Genomic DNA, 17784 nt, shown 5'->3' on the forward strand with positions numbered 1-17784 from the left:
AAACGACGGTCGCTGGGGCCACTACAGACGATGAATTGTTGCCGCCCAGAAAACTGGGCGGAGCACTTTCCACACACGTCTTTACTGCCCGTCATGAACGAGGACGAGGCATGAACCCTATGCGGTGCGCCAAACGAACGAAATTACCCAAAGCGCATTAACGGTTGCTGATGGCCATAATATTTGTTATGTGTTTGCTTTCTTCCTGACTGAGTATGCCAAGATAATTTCAGGCACACCGTTCAGGCACCCATCTCGGGCGTCTGTAAAAGCTCGTTCAAAAAGGCTTAACGAGGAGTAGGGGACGCTTGTTAGGGCCTCCATCGTAGCTAGCCGATCTCAGCGTTTGCGAAAACTTAATCTTCTATAAGCATAAAATCTGAGTCGAAGATATATGATGACATGAGGAAAACATCACAGTAGCTTTTGTGCAGTAATGAGGTCGAATTTATTGCGTTCCCTTAAAAGTCCATGCGCCGACGCTGGGTTGAACTTTGATACTCCTGTGAGGATGCATCTTACTTTTCGCCCAATGAAGTAACAAGAAGCGGACGTTTGGCAAACAGAATACGTGTAAGGCTCAAAGTGACCAAATCCCAGTTGTAGTTCATTGCTACTAGACGGGATATTTGACACTGAGCTCAAAGATCACTCGTGGGTTGAGGTGACTAAGTCACGTCTTATTGCGTTTGCATACGCACGCACGATATCCGGCGTTTCGGGAACCAAGGAAAGTGTCCCGCTCTTTGTTTTGTATCGCTCGAGAATGAGTGTATTGTACATTCGTAAAAATTCAGATAATCGAAAACGCAAGCAGCGCGTTCGGTCGCGGCGTGATAGCATGAGATGAAGCTCCTCAGTCGAAACCGAAACTGAGTGGCCAACTAGTTGCCAGAGTCCACTGCGTGGTATTTCGCCGCGATGGGGCCCGTCGGTTTTGGAAGAAGTCTATTGTCGATTTTTTTCTGGCGGTATTTGTTGAGGGGCGCTGCATGGGGCATGTTCTTGGTTTTAGAAGAGTCATTACAATTTTCTCAGGCGGAGTCCTACGGTGAGGTCCTTGGGATTTAAAATTCCAAAGCCAGGATGAAACTCAAGCGGAACCTGCAGAGATAATGGAAATATTTTAGGAATCGATGGTAGAAACGCACAGGCGCAGCGTTCGAATTAATGACATCGACATCCAGTAATGTACGAGTACCTTTGTTCGTGGAGTGCGTATGAATTCGATGTTGTGGACAGCGTGCAGGATGCAGGTCTTCACTGTTTGCAGGGCAAACCGCATGCCGATGCAATTTCGTGGACCAGCACCAAAGGGAAGGTAGGTGTAGGGAAGAATTGAACTGGCATTTTCGTCAATAAACCTGCGGAGAATGCATATTAGTCAATCATTGAGATCGCCGAGAAACACGTCCAGTTAAAAACATTCACAGTTCAGTGTGGAACCTGGTTGACGTTTACTATTTTGTTTCCCAGAGTAGTTGTTATTGGCACCGGAAGCACAATCTTGTTTCGATTTTATCACCTATAGTTCATGCCCATAAGCTACAGCTACTAGGGTAACCTTTATAGTGAAAACAATGAATTAAATTTTTAGAAGTTTCGCCATATTTATATTGAACAAATGTAGCAGCTAAACACTGCAGGAGTTTTAACCCCCAGTGCTTGAATCCTGATTTTCACCAGAGTTCAAGCACGTACAAAAAAATAACTAAAATTTCTACCAACATGCCTGCACGCACAATCCTTGTCTCATATAAGAGCACCGCAAGAATTTGTTAGGGGTTTAATATAATACGGAATAACGTCGTTACATTATAGTTCTATGCTTTTGTCTTTGTCTAAGGCGTTCTGTTGTCTTCATGGTCAAGTACTCCGGAACCAGCACTTTGTTATCGGAAGCCGTGCCAATAAAGTACTATAATCTGTTTGAGAGTAGTTCATGAGGGCTTACAATTTTGGTTCCTTAACCTCTCAGATAAAGTGATTGTCCGTGAGATTGAATGTAGCATGAAATTTGCGTTCAATATCTACTCACAAGTATTTTCGCCGCAAGAGGCAGGTTATTACAAAGAAATCGTGGCATGGCTAACCAAAAAAATATAGTTATTTAAAGCAAATTGTTTTTTGAAGCTGTGATCCTGTAGAACTGCGGGGAACTAATTGATAATTATTTAATGAATTACGAATCTCGCGACCCTTTAGGTTCCGGTATTGAACGCATAAATAGTTATGCGTACTGAATCCTATATTTCTTATATCATCGTTAATTGAGTACGCAAATGAATGGTAGGCAGAATGCGCAATAAGCACGATTGCAAAGCCCGGCGCTGTGTGACATTTAACTCGTATATTTATTCATCAAGCATTGGAAATGAGAATCTATTTTCAACTCTAATAACTACTCTTTCAAAAAGAAGAAAAACTAAACAGATCCGAACACTATGGCGAACTAGAGGATAAGAGTATATTATATGCCTTTTTATTTGTTCTATATTTCCAAGTTCTAATCATCGGAACTGTTAAACGCGATCCGCGTACGTACGCCTGTTTTATGCGTCTTGTACTATCGTACAATTTGCAATCCTTAAACGCATGCGCCATTCCCTATCAAAATCTGTTTTCACATGAAACGTCTTTTGTCCCGTAAAACGGGGTCTAGAAATTTGTGAAGCCGAAAAGTGAAGCCGCCGATTAACTCGATATTGATTGGCTGAGCCAGGTGATGACGTCACATCCACAGCTCGACACTGATTGTCTGGTTTATGTATAACGTCAAGTGCGAGGCAAAGCTCACTCAACGCTGATTGGATTCTGATTGGTCAATCACTCACGCGCCACCGCTCGCCCGCCAGACGGTGGGTGGATGTCGTCGGAGAAACGTCTGCGGATATGGAACGTTCTGGAAGTGCGCCAGGGGTTTAAGACCCGGGTTAGCGCTGGCATCTTTATTACAGGAATTGCTGTTGAGTGTACATGCTACGTGTTGATGTAGTCGCTACACTAACCGATGCAGATCACCGAGAGCGTAGACGTCAATCCAAGTGGAATCTTAACTAAAGCCACACGTGCAACAGAATTGCCCAGCAATTCGCTATGCATATTTTGCCTTTTTTGTTGATATTAGTTTGTTTGAGTTAGATTTAACTATGATATAAACGTGCATACTGTAATGGTGTAGCTGTTTATAACGCACGCATTCCTCGCATTCTTCGAGAACAAACAAAACACGTGTTTATGTACGTTGAGAGCACTGATCTCTATGTCAATTTGCTGGATCGCGTTTGACCAGCTCCGCCTATGGGCATGAATGCGCCCACGGTAGGCATTCTTTTTGGTAGAGTTATATTATCTCTAGCCATCATTGTAATGTGGGGGACAGCGCTATGGCGGCAGGTTGCCATAAAATAGCCGTGGATCTAGTGGACTGTACCGTGGGTGATATTTCATGCTTGATTAAAGTTTCACAACGAAGCAGATTCTTGAAACCCGGCCTGAACTGTCGCCCCATCTTTGAGGACCCGGCGAAAGTTCTACGAAAGCGCAGCACCGGGGGAAAGCATCGCAGCTCGCTTCGAAAGCAGACGCCGTACCGCCGTCTGGTTTCGATGCGATTTTCGTTGCGTGCTGTGCTGCTTTTCCCCGGTGCTTTGATTTCGTGAAAGTTTCACCGCGTCTTCAAAGATCGAGCTACCGTTCACGCCGGGTTTCAACAATATGTTTCGTCAAACAATTTCAATCAAGAACGAAATATAACCCACGGCTTTTTTTGCCACAACGCTGTCTTCCATGGATGGATGATAATGACTGCACCAGCTGTACATTGGCTAGAGGTAATATAACTCTACCAAAAAGATGGCCGCCAGTGGCCGCATTCGCGGAGCGGGCCAACGCGAACCAGCAAATACGCCTCGCAAGTGGGCTCATTTTCGTTTTCTGCGCATGCGAAAGGAAGTAGCGGTGACGTCAGAACGCCGAGCCCTGATTGGCTGATCGCGACCCCTATCTGAGCGTCGTCTGCTCCTTTGCAACGTCGCTTGCTCGCAACGTCGTCTGCGTCTGTCTTACCTTTCCTGCGACTTTCGGAAGTGCAGGTCTTTACGAGAGAGCTCGACTTCGCCTTTCAGAGAGGGCAGACGAAATAACTCAAGCGGTACGTTGTTTTTGTCTAACAACTAGCCGACGCGCATCAAGGAGGGAAGTCAAAGGACTCACTGGCTAGGTGTCCCGAGGCGCTGAGGTTTGTTTGCTAAGAACCGAGAGGTGAGTGTGTTAGTGTCCGCAAGTTCCCTCCCAAATACTTTTTCCCTCCTGTCGTGTGTGGCGAGACTCCTCACTCTTTAACGGCATCGGCGGGTTGGCGCAGTTAACGTCGCCCGCTTTACGTTAGCTAGTCAAAGCGATGGCGGTTTTACCTTTCCTGCGTATGTCGGAGATTCACCGCTTTTTCACCGGCGAGAGTCACCGTTGCCTTGGAAAACAAGGAGATGCCAAGAGGAAGAGGTTGACCTCTTAATCTAAAATTGAGGTCAGCGGTCAAAGTATAATACGGGAAGGGTTCACAAGGGTCGCGCGGGCATATTTCATTCAGCACGCCAGCCGGTCGTGGGCAGACGGTCGCCGAGTCGGGGTGCGTGCTAGGCCTATCTGCCGAGCTCGCTTGGTCGGTGTCGGTGGAATCGTGGCCGTTGGGGCTTTTCCCGAGTGTTTGTGGATCCAACGTTCTTGTTCGTCGTTGTCTGTTTCAAGTACTTTTTACTTTTTTCTTGCTGCTTGAAGTCGGGACGCGTGAGAAGCGCACGTAGAAAAATAAACGTCCGTTGGTCGTCGCGACCGCGACGCTGTCGGCCATGCTGATTTGATCGTAAGAAGTGCGTAAGACAGCTTCGGAGCTGTCGTAGGATTGTTTTTGTTTTGTTTTGTTTTTGTTTTTGAAGTTTTGTCTTACGCATATTTTTGGCATAAGATCGTTTCGTGAATCTGGCCTGTGGCCTCTGCGCTTTCGAAAGTCGCAGGAAAGGTAAGACAGCCGTAGACGACGTTGCGAGCAGACGACGTTGCAAAGGAGCAGACGACGCTCAGATAGGGGGTCGCGATCAGCCAATCAGGGCTCGGCGTTCTGACGTCACCGCTACCCCCTGCGCAAGAAGCAGACGGACTTGCCCTCCGCATAGACATATAGATTAGTGGTTGAGAGTCCTCTTGAATCTCCGTTGGTTGCGAGACCTCCTGGGAAGAACCGCTAGGGCACTACACATACAACAGCACCCCAAAGGAAAAGGTTGAGCTTTTGTCTAAACTAATGGTAGGTTTCCTAATTAATAGCACAATCACGGTTAGTCTTGCGGCGACCACGGGGCCTTCTACAGAACCGCAGGACTGTAGCTCCAAGTTCGTGACAGAGTTAGCGAACTGAGGTGAAGGCTAACGAGGTTTTTCCCAACGCAATCCCACAAAATAGGGATAAGACAAATGCCTACACTTCAGTAGGTGAGCGAGCAGCTTTGAAGAACACAAAGGCCACCTAGCGCTATTGGCTTTGGGGTTTAGCTTTGCAGAATGATTGCTTACTCTTATTCTCAAAGGCGGAATAGGTTTATGAAAATGTTCCCGCCCCCCCCCCCCCCCCCAAAGTATGCTGTTCTTTAACTTCACATTCTCCCACAGAAGTATATTAAAAAAAACACGTTAACTTAACCTTTTTGGGTAATTACTTCAGCTTGGTAGTTCTTATTCAACGGCTTATGCATATTTCTGAAAGAAACCAAAATCGTGCTCGAATTTTCTCATCGTGTTTTATTATTTTATGATCGGCCGTCTCTTACTAGCATCCTTTTCTGTATACCTTTAGAAAGACATATCGTTAGATCACTCTTTCTTGTTAAACACTAAATAGGGCTTAAATTTTATATGACGCAGGACTTTTGTTCGAGATCTATGTGGGAAAATTGACCCAAGAAGTACCAGAGCAAACAAGTGATTAAAATATGAATGAACAAAGCTCAATTGTGTGCATTTTAGGAATGTATAACTGAACAGCGCTCTAAGTATGTAAGCAAATATTTTCGCAATGCATTCATTGAGTTTGAAAACCCTACATTTTGATATAGTTTATTTATTTATTTATTTGTTTATTTCAAATACCCCCAGGACCCGAGGGCATTGCAGAGGGGAGTGGGTTACAAGGAGACATCAAAAGCAAACAAACAACAATCCAAAGAATGAAAAAATACATAATAATATTGAAAGGCTAAAAGTTAACACTGTTAAGGCATTATTTAAAAGCGATGGAATCGGATATGAATGCCACAGACGCTGGAAGGTGGTTCCATAAAACCGTGGTCTGTGGTATAACTGAATTATAAGAAGTTGTAGTGTTACATTGAGGAATGCCTAGCTTTTGTGGATGATCGAGACGTGATGATATGTAAATATTTGAATAGCATAAATACGGTGAGATGACAAATGAATGGAGCGTGACAAATGATCATGTTTTTTTACTCACCGTTCTGGATTGAATGTATGAGGGTCAGGGAAAAACTCCGGATCATGGTGCATTGAGTAGACCGGGATGGCTATTACACAATCTTTAGGCACTTTGATTCCTGTTTCTCCAAGCACATAGTCCTCCATTGGACTCCTTTCCAATCTGAAGATAAGCGAGTTAATAAAATCATTAAATAGATAAACCTAAAACTATATTTTGCTGTTAACTTAGTACAACCCTCAAGCATTCATAGGTTCCAAAGACATAAGACAAGGGATTATATTGTACACTCCTCCTCCGCAAGACGTTTTAACGGAACCCTACAAGGCACCATTACTTAACTCCATATAAAGCATACATACAGATCAGTTACCCTGGATGCCATTTCAAAGTGAGGTAACGCCTCATGCTAGAGTTCCGCGACGTGTATTTGAAGTGCTAATGTCAATTTAAAGTGTTAATGTTAACTGAGTAGACGTCCAGTACTACGTCGTGGCGTAGAATGTGTCTAATTATATTCCCGAAAGTGCCTCATGAACCACCTCCGGTTTCTTACATTTATCTAGAGCTCCTAGCGATTTAAATGGAGAGCATTTTGTTATGTTTGCCGGCGATACCAATAAAAATATTCGACGGGTAACCGGCATTAGTTCTCTTGTTAACAGTAGTCCTACTCGCACATATAAACTCTTAATCCATTTTCATCATCAAATGAATTAATTTGAATAAATAATTCAGTTTCTGCGCTTTTTACACTTGTTCTATTTCTACAACAGAATTTCAACAAGGGGCACACACGCAGAATGGACAGGTTCTTAGGGAGAACAGAGCACGTGTTGTCCGGTTTTCCCCACTTGCCTGTGTCAAAAAAAAAATAAATAAAAGAAGAAAAATGTCTGTGTTCTTAAAGTTCTTATAATATAGGCTACGGTGTCCTGTTTAATATTTATTAAAAATAAATTAATGATAATTTCAGAATTTTGCAAAATGAGCTTCCTTAATTGTATTTAATATTATTTTGTTTAATAAGTTGAATTATCTTTTATAGTGTATGTATAAGCTAGCATGCTAGGAATGAAATATATATCAAAACAATTGTCTATCACGTATTTATTCAAATAATGAAAAAAATTATTGTTCTTTAAGACATAATAATCCCACAAAAACGAGTGTAAAAAGTACTTGTGTCTAGATCTTGAATTTAATAAACTCTAGAATGCATAATGGGAAAATATTATCGCTAGTTTGGTTTGTTATGAAAATGGTAGATATTTATTTTAAACATCACGCATGGCGATGCTAAAAAGTCGCGCTATCTTATTTTTTTTAATGCGAGATATTTTTTGCGTATGTATATAATTTTAGCTGAACTTCGGAGATTGAATATTACCGTGGGGCTGGAGGAAACATCCTGAGTGTTTCTGAGATCACTCCGTTGAGGTAGCTGAGCTTTGATATAGCGTCGTAGGTTGGTGAACCTCCCTAGAATTGAAAGTGAGTAAATCGATTTGCATAATGGGAACCTAAATATCTAGTATGAACGCTTGACAAGTATTTTTTGAGAAGTACGTTACAACAATATTAATATATGTAAAGGAGCAGTAAAGGTCTCTCTAGAGATTGTGTTTTCATGACGCAAACTCAAGATACGCTTATTGAACATTTAAAAAGCACACAATTACAATAGAGTGGTTCATTACCGATTTAAAACGCGAGCAAACATTGTGGTACGCCCCTTTTACTGAGATAAAGAAATGTGATGTGTCGCGAAGTTTGATCGCGTTTTTAACAGGAAAAACCGTTTCGCACGAGCCTAACATTGGGATTTCTAGGATGCTTCAAACGCGTAAGTTGAGCTATTTCCCCAAAACGTACGAACCCAAACTTTACATTAGTGCACTTGCACCATCGACAGCTTATTTCTATAAAACCAGAATTGTAAACAAATTCCACAAATTTTTTATCGTCTCATTTCCCGCGCCCTTCTCTAGTTACGACGCTTCCATCTGATATCAATGTATTGTCTTTAATTATGATTCTATTTCGTTTAACGAACACAGATCTTAAAAAGTAAAGGCGCGGAGGCAGTATTACAAAACAGTGGCATGTTTCAACAGACGTAATAAAATAATGCCTCTCGTTTACAACATGGAGCCTTCGCATTTTAGTTCCTTGATAGCACAAAGGCTCATGAATATCCATCTGCTGTGTGAGCTATTCCTATCAGTGCATATTGAACATATTAGTCGAAAAATTACAAAAAAAGAAACGCAAACAACTGTAATCTACTCTGTACGCTTAAATAACAAGAAATAATGAAAGGAAACATCGATTAAGCATCCAAAGTTATGGTTGCAACACAAGTTTAGCAAACATCTACAACATCTCAGAATAAAATGGAAACTGCATGCAAGGAAAATTAAACTTAGGAATAATCACATGTTTTTCAAAGCAGTTGTCCACTTCTTTCCTGAGCTTTTCTTGTACTTCAGGATTGACAGCCAGAATGTACGAAGTAAATGAGGCCAGTGTGGAGGCCGTGTCTTGACCAGCGAGAAAGAATAGAACGCACTGAGCCAGCGCTTCTTCTTCAGTTAAGTCTGTGGTAAATTAAAAAAAAACATTTAATAGAAAAAAAGGTTGTTTGTTTAAATTACTCAATGGGCAGAGAAGCCGTTGGTAACACATACTTTTGACAGCTGTCGATCTTTTGGTCTGCCCCTCCGAGTCAACATTGAAGATTTCTTGGTCTCTGGATTCGGTTATCTCTGAGGCAGTTGAAGCCGCTTCGTCTTGAGCGTTCAGCATCATTTGAAGAAAATCGTCGTGTACCTGCCATGTTTAAAAATCACAAACGAAAACAAAACGTTTGATGTCTACACTGACGTGCCAGGCAAACAATGTTTCACGGTTCCTTGCCTGCTTTCCTTTCTTCCGCTCCTGAATGATGCTTATCGTCGCATCCTTGTAGAACTCAAACGCATCCATATTGAATATGTTTCTCCGAAGGGTCTTCATAAACCGTTGAAAGAAGACTGTAAAATGAAGCGAGTGAATGTTGGCCGTTAAAGAAAGCCCGTGCATTCTTGAAATATTCTCTTAGAGGCTAAATTTTCCTTGCGTGAGGTACGGAGATAGAGCATTCACAAATAAGCATGATCACTACTTTAGATTTATACCCACAATTTCTGTTTATGTACAAAAGAACAGAACAATAAATGATAACGCTTTTTTTCAGATAATGATTTCGCATATTTGGGGTTAGCATTCTCTTCCATCACTACGGCTAGGTCACGAAGCATTGTGCTCCGAATGAGCAAGTAGTGTGCTCCGAATGAGAAACTAGTAGCTTTGATATAAATCGCTAAAGTGTAAACAAACAAAACAAAACAAAAAAAAAACCATCGTTCGTTTATGTGACAGTGTCACTCAGTGTACACACTTCACATCAGGTAGCTCTGCTGTGGGCATATAAGAAAAAAAGATAAAAATGTATAAAAAAATATGTTTTATATATTTTATTCAAATCAGATTAATATCATCGGAGCTATAAAATATTTATTATTTATTATTATATGCATTTTAAACACGACAGGTTGTTTGATCAATTCCTCCGATCAGTGAAAACAACACGTAAAAAAATAATTACTGCATTTCTGACAACTTGTTTATGAGAACCCCGACCTACTAAAACAAAGACAGCTTAGTTTTTTGTGTTTTGTTTTGCTGGGTAGAACATATATGGAGACTATGGGGGGGGGGGGGGGGGGGGGAGCGGAGCAACGAAGCTCGTGCCCCCCCCCTTCCCTAATAAAATCCGGAGGGGGGGGCAGAGCCCCCCCCCCTTCCCCCCCTTGGGCCCGGGCCATGATCCTTTCCGAGAGGCTGTTTACGTGCCATGTAACGAGCTTCTAGTAGCGGCATGTAAACAAAATAACGCGCACGTTGCCTTTATTGACCAAATACATGGGAAATGGAATTCCCCCCCCCTTCCCCTTCCCCCCCCCCCCCCCCCCCCCCCCCCCCCCGGGAAAATGGAAAGTCTACGCCGCTGAGGTACAAGGCAGTATTGTCTTTTCTTTTTCGCGATTTGATTTTCTTGTAATACGACATTACTTTCCCAGTTTTCGGTTCAACATTTGGAAGCTGAAATGCGTGCCACGTCACTGCCGCAAGTGGGAACTAACATGTGCCTTAAATCAGCAATGGCTGTCGTCTACCCAGTTAGCGAATTCGAAATTAACAGCACACAGAGAGCTGGTCAAAAATCGAGTCCACCGAAACCAGTGGCCGAGATGGTCTAATCGGTTATGGCGTCGCCCCAGATAGGCGAAGGTTGCAGGTTCGGACCCCGCTCCTGGCCCAGTGTTTCTCCAGCTCTCTTTGCCTTTGCCTACCTTTCACAGAATAAATTGAATGACCGCTTTTTTCCTTTTTCGTTCACAATATTACTGTGGCTGCACTTGTGAATCTCATTCATTACCATTATATATGGTTGTTACAGAGTTGCTCGGCAAAGCAGGCCCCTCAGAGGCAACCACTTAAAACAATACCGACTAGATACGGCAAATAATGATACATATAAATACTCCTTTCTTCCAAGAACCATATCAGACTGGAACAACCTACCTCAAGAATAAACAACATCAAATACACAGATTTTCTCAAAAAAAGGCCTATTGAACCTTTTTGATCAAATTTAACTCGTCATCAATTTTTTTCCTGAGTGATGATATTGTGTGCATCCTTGCTTTGTGACTTTTTGAAGATTTAAGAATTCAGTGTTGAGCGCTGTGTATCTCTATAAATGTATCGAACACCTGTCCCACTGTGTGTGTGCAGGGACATTTTTCTTGTATTCCCGCACGCTATTACGTGTATGTTTTCAATTGTAGTTGCCATAGTGTCCGTGTTTTATTTATGTTATCAATTGTACTCTTATGCTTTCTTCACTCCTGTAACTGCCTTAACAGGCTAACAGTATGCTAAATAAAAAAAATAAAAAATAAATAAAAATACACGGTACCGCATCCCTATGGGGAGGAGTGGCTTCCTAAATATCTTGGAAGGCGGGCCCTTTCCGACATTTGCAAGCTGAAATGGCCTACCACGTCACTGCCGGAATTCAGAAATAGCATGGGACTTAAATAAGCAACGACTGTTTTATCTCTCTCTCTCTTTCTCTCTCTCTATCTTTGTATATTTATATATCTGTATCTATACGTAAATTCAAAATAGTGGTTAATAACTTTTGAATGTTGTACGTGCAAGAGCATATATAAAACAGAAGGCAAAGTGGTATCGATAATTAGCGTACCTTGAACGGCCACGAAGAATGTTATCTTCGCAAAAAACGCGTTCTTTGCTGAACTGACGAAGTTGGATGTGTCTTCAGAATCATTTCCCAATTTGCTTCCAAAAGCACAGCTGGCTGTGACGTCTAGAGTAAAGTCACCATAAAATCTACGAAAAACATGCAGGATAAAGTTGATGTTAATAAATCAGCAGCATAGAGAAAAAGAAAAAAGTTAAGCAGAGTACGAACACATGTTGTAATACGCTTTTCTCAGACATTTTGCGGCTGGACGCTGCTAAATAAGAATAAAACAAAGAAGAAATAAAATAAAACTGATTGAACGACATAACATACTCGAGTCATTTTCGGGATTCGAGAAAGGTTGCGCTTTTTTAATTTCGCACCACGTGCATACAACTCTGGCAGCTCGGTTTCTCCGGTACTGTACTAATGCAGAAAGATGTGCAGAGCGTCGCACAGGCCCATAGGAAAATATGGCATCGCAGCATTGACATGAGGGATTCACATACGAATTAACCAGAGCAACTCCTGCTTTTCCAGAAGCACAGCTTCAGATACTTTCATAGCAACCAGGTCTCCGTAGCCAATTTGTTCTATCCTAGTGCACTATATAGAGGTATTCAATTTTCACGAAAGAATGCTACATGAAAAGAGGGATCGCATTTCGACTACCACTTCGACCACAAAGCCGTCATTCGAAATAGGTGCATGTATATTGTTTCACCATGGACGAATCGAGAACAAACAAATCTGCAGTATAGCTTGGATACATCCGAATTAGTGTTGAACTGAGCGTTATACGTATCCATGGAAAGTTAAAAAAAATGTATTAAGGAAGATCCATTGGGTGGATCTTTAGGAAATATGTTAGCATGACCCTTGAGAAACGCCTGACACGTTCCTGTTTGGGATGCGCTAACGCTGACCCCTTCACTTTTCTGTTTTGGCTTTTTTTTTACTTTATCTTTTGCTTCCTCTATTTTTGGCACCTCTTTTTGGATTCGTTGCGGGTCACTGTTAACGTCTCCCAGAGGGGGACATGTTTGGAGTTTCCCAAGGGTCATCCTAATGCATTCTCTGAGGATTCACCAATTGATCTTCCTGTAACGTTTTAGGGCCGCTGTCACACGTAGACCCGCGTAGGCCTGCCGCTTCTGGCGCCGCATTTCGGCCAGCCGAGCCACACGCTGCTTCCGCTCCTGTCTCGTTCTCCCGCAATCCAGGCATAGCAGCGGCATCCGCTGCCTGACGCTGCTGCAAGTTCAGACTTGCCCCAGCATCCGCGCGCGCATTGGCTTCCGCCCAAAGACGTCGTCTCCCTCTCGCCTTTGTTCTTCGCTACTCACCTCCTCTCTACGCGGCACGCTTCCGTTTCCACTGTATTGTCCGCAGATGGACGCCGTCGGCTTTTTCTTGTTATGTGGGTGCTAATGCTAACCCATTAATAAATAAAACAATATTGACCGGTTGTCGTGCCGAGGGACTTTGACGAGTCTGCCATTCCCATCAACAAACGTGGAGACTCGGTGTTCCGAGGCGACCAGTTTCTGACAAATGACGTGCATTATTTTGTATTATTTCACAAAGTACCCACCGAAGCGAGATTGTGGCGCCTGAGCTCCGCAATGTATACATATGTTTGAAGTTGAAGTGTCCATGATAAAGATTGATCATAGCACTCAGGCGATAAATTCACCCTGCAAAGCTCTTCGCTAGTGGCGTTTATGACGAACGATGTCCAATTGAATTTTTTTTTCATCGGATGTATAGTTCTGCAGGTTGCACCACGTATAGCGTGTGAATGTAAACAAGACTTAGCTACTTTCTTATTTTATGATTAAAAACGGGAACGAGTGCAGGGTCGTAAATCTAGCATGTGATTGTGCTGGTGTTATGCACAAGGTAATCGTTCATTTAGTTTTGCTGCTTCCTTGGTACGTCTTCGTGCTTCATGCTCAGTTTTCTAGCAGTCCCTAGGTTTTCGCACCAGAACGTTTGGCTCGTTGCCACTACGAAGTTTTTCAAAGATATGTGTCTGCAAAATGCCGTCCAAGCGCGTTGTCGCTGAATTAAACGCATGGAAGTTAGAACGCGCACAGTGACCATCGGTTAAATGCACACAAAACCAGAAAAATGAGGAGAACAAACAAAGCTGTGAGAACGCCACAGGACACAGACGTTGACGGCAGACAGAGGTGTACTTCGACACACTTCAGTGCGCACACCGGTGGCGCACATGAATAGCGAACGAAGGAACACCGGAATGAATTTTTACGTCAAAGAAAATTATCTCTCAAGCCTTGGCACACCGTCGACTTTATGTTGCCTGTTCCCCTTCTGCGAAATGGCCCAGTGAGCTAACAAAACTTTTGCCATTCATTAAGTTCGAAAAGTAAGACACATTGGGTCATGAACGGTGTTTGTGCCAGCTGCAACTCATGACAATTATATCTGCAGCAAAAATGTGTGCAAAGTATGATCTTGACACAGAAGTGTCCGCAGTGTTCCTGGTGTCGTGATCGTGCCTTTTAGCGTAATATTAAATATTGACGCACAACTCAAAATAACATTTAAACGGCACTATTCTAACATAGACCCAGATCTTTATGGATTCTTTGGCGTGGTTAGACAAGAAAGCTGATCAAAGAACTAAAATAGACTTCTCACGATAAGGACCTGCAATAACTATTTTGATGCTAAGTAAAACAACCTCATGAGCACTCGCATGAATGGTGCGTGGGGTCATGGCAAAATTGGCACACAAGCCAGAAGTAGCCAATGCTGATACCTCGTTCTGGAGACTTCTTGCGAAAATCTCGCCTGATCTGAACTCTGACATAATAACGGTGATAATGACGTACTTAATAGCTGGACGGTATCATGTCTGTGTTATAAGTGTTTGTTTCAAGGTGCTTTTGGAGCTAAAAATGTGTATCTATAATGTCTTTATGATAAAGAAATAAAGTAAAGAAGGCAATAATCAAATACTAGCTCAGAAGGCAGGTATATCGTTGTACATTTTACAAAAATGGCATGAATTAAATGTGCGATGCGCAATTTTGGAAATGGTTGATTATTTGAAAGTGCTTTTCAAAGCATGCCCTTCCTGCTTATAACGCCTCAGTTAAAAAGCTCTATACCTGCGCAAGCTTTCCCTTTTGACAGCGTTAAACATTATTTGCTCACTCGTTGTGTTTACCATAGTGAGCTTGACGCCATTGGAGCGGAATAGGCAATGGATGAGAAAGTTCCTAAACCCTGGCATCGGGCACAGCGCTACTCCGAGGTGGCCAACTGAGAGGATCAATCTTTTGAAGTAACATTAGTGTGAGCTTTACAAGTGCACTCTCAGAAAGAGGAGGTGTAGTACTTAACACCCCTTGTCTCATATATAACACCCAAAAACTACTTTTGGATGTTTTTTAGTCCACTGACGTCGAACTGACATCACCAACCCTTACGAGCGGCTTGATAGATATGCGATATAATTAAAAAAAATAGCTAATGTGCTAAGGTAGCAATTTGGGCCAGTTGGTTCATGATCACCTAAAGAAGTGCGAATAATACAAGGACGAGGAAGTAGACAGACAAGAGCGCTCTTGTCTGTCTACTCCTCTTCCCTGTCTTTTTTGAGCTTCTTTAGGTAGCTAATAGACACATACAAAAAATGCACTCAGATTTTTGCTGCTCGGTTAACAAAACCTCAAGTGGTTTTCTGCAGTCTTTGACACTTGCATTAGTTATTCCAATAAGTTGTATCACTCGACTATCAAGCCGCTCGTGAAAGTTGGTATTGCGGATTCGACTCCAGGGTATTGAACGTCGCATCGTAGGTTTTTGCGTGTTATATAGGGGATACTGTGTGTAAATACGATACTCCATATTTATTTCTGAGAGTATGGCCCATTTGACAATTGACTCGGCTAGAATTTTAGATTGTCATCCCAGGACTTCTTTCAAATTACACACAACTACACACCTACCGTTTCATGTCAACGTCAAGTTCTTTTTCTGCTGCGTTTTTCAGCTTGCAAGACAAGTGTTGGGCACTTTGTTCCATTAGGTCGTGCATCTGAAGTAAGCAAAAAGTTTGAAGAATGAACAAAGGAGAAAGGTAATTTGTTGACACGGGCCTGAACTTGATTGAACGGTTATTTTTTTATTGTTTTGCTTCCTGTATACATTTGAGGGGAAATGCGAATCAAAAAGCGCAATATTCCACAAAGAAAAATAAATTCAGGTTTAATGGTGTTCTTTGAATCTTGATTTTTTGTTCACAAAAACTATAACTAACGATTATGATCGCGAAAGTTATCAAATACGCATTTGAAGAACTTCCGGCAACCCAGAGCATCATAGATTTTAGCAATTTCTGTTTGGTCGATTCTTCAAATTGTGAAGTCGCCCGCCATTACATTTATGTTAAGATCTAGGCCTTGCCATTTTTACTTCATTGCATTCTTCAGCAGCTTCGATTTCGCACAAAAAACATCAACAAGAAACTTTTTTTCCCGCCTCGAAAGAGCGTCGCTTCACATCAATGATAACATTTGAGCGTGTTTCTCTCTATCTGTAATTTTGGGGCATCTTCACAATTCGCTCCAAATAATTCTTGTTCTTATTATTTTCTGATGACAACCGAATTTGGCATGCCTATACTTTAGGATATGTTGAATCAAGCTTCGGTTGGCATGTATAATTGTATACTTATAAAAAAAAAACACAAAAAATTAAGACTGATTTGTTACCAATGCCTTTTGAGATGGCATCTGTGCTATTGTCAATTACTTTAAACACACACGATATAATTTGTTGTTCGTTGCACTCAGGGGTTTAAAAGGAGCGAAATAACTTATTTTACTAGACTTTTTTAAGTATGTTGCTAAACCCATTGCATGCGCAGTAACATGTTTATTTCCGGGCGTGTGCATTGCATCCAGCACATAAAGTACAAGCTATATCACTACTAGCACCTTATTTGTATTTTAAAAAATCTAGCTTTATAAACCGTGAACATTTTTGTTCAGTTATTGTAAACAATAATAAAAAGTTGTCCCCTGGCGCAGGTTTCTTTAATTCCTCATTGCAAAAGGGCCACGGTCATTACCTTTCTTAGTTTTCCTGTCGTAAAAGCCGGGGTTGTCGCAGAACGAATTTTCTTCCATTCCTTGGGAGGCACCACTGTCATCATGTTGTCCAAGTATTGGTCGTCGAATTTCGTACTCTACGAAATTATTCAATGGTAATTTATACTTTGAAGAGTTGCAGTAATGTTTCAAGGTACAGAATTAACTTATCAATATAACATCAATAACCGTTATAACATCTCTACACGATATGCAATTCAAAGGTACCACCGCACACTCAGAGTGAGAACTTTGTAATAACATGCTTCTACACATTCGAATATGTTATGAACGTACGCAGCTGCTATTAATAAGTGTCGTGTTGATCTGCCAAAGCTTTATTTTTGAATGCTTAAATTATGACAAAACTGCACTGCCGTGTAATGTGTAAAACTCACCCACTTCATCCATTAGAAAATTCCATCTTTCGAAACTGTTACAGGGAGAAGCATGATTTTGTTTCTATAGAATGGAAAATCCTACCAGCGAAAGGGCAGAAATTGAGGGTTTATGTCATGGCAGTACTACTAAACGGTGTATGTTTGTTTATATGTTCGCTAGCCCAGAGCCCACTTTAATTAGAGTGGAATCTATGTACATTGAGGGAATTTTCTATCATACGTGTAAAATGCTTTGCACCCAAAAAGTTATAGAGGAAGACTATGCATTTTCCAGAGGTACGAAAATGACTTACACGCTGTGCGTAGATCTACAAAATTAAATTCAGTTGGCCAACATATAGGGGTATATATGAATTCATAATGTTACGTATATGATCGAGCTTTATGTTTTTAGGGAGATTCTGAAGTGGTTCTATATTTGAGGGAAAACACTCAAATTGTCTTCATTTAGCC

The 17784-nt window shown here is 41.7% G+C and overlaps 1 protein-coding gene across 1 annotated transcript in view; it reads right to left on the reverse strand.

The window, feature by feature from the left end:
* Nucleotides 1–424: 424 nt before the first annotated feature.
* The window catches only part of LOC115316526 (cytochrome P450 3A24), a 31644-nt gene continuing 14284 nt past the window's right edge, over nucleotides 425–17784 (reverse strand). Inside the window, exons 5-14 of the mRNA XM_042293506.1 lie at nucleotides 16912–17028; nucleotides 15788–15876; nucleotides 11805–11950; nucleotides 9407–9522; nucleotides 9178–9319; nucleotides 8927–9087; nucleotides 7878–7969; nucleotides 6506–6649; nucleotides 1202–1364; nucleotides 425–1104 (exon numbers count right to left, since the gene is read on the reverse strand). Of these exons, the coding sequence (XP_042149440.1) occupies nucleotides 1024–1104; nucleotides 1202–1364; nucleotides 6506–6649; nucleotides 7878–7969; nucleotides 8927–9087; nucleotides 9178–9319; nucleotides 9407–9522; nucleotides 11805–11950; nucleotides 15788–15876; nucleotides 16912–17028 (1251 nt within the window). The 3' untranslated portion in view covers nucleotides 425–1023. The remainder of the gene's footprint in view (nucleotides 1105–1201; nucleotides 1365–6505; nucleotides 6650–7877; nucleotides 7970–8926; nucleotides 9088–9177; nucleotides 9320–9406; nucleotides 9523–11804; nucleotides 11951–15787; nucleotides 15877–16911; nucleotides 17029–17784) is intronic.

Source organism: Ixodes scapularis, unplaced genomic scaffold (genome assembly GCF_016920785.2).
Source record: "Ixodes scapularis isolate PalLabHiFi unplaced genomic scaffold, ASM1692078v2 PGA_scaffold0__279_contigs__length_252992795, whole genome shotgun sequence".
In the NCBI taxonomy this organism is placed as follows: Eukaryota; Metazoa; Arthropoda; class Arachnida; order Ixodida; family Ixodidae; genus Ixodes; species Ixodes scapularis.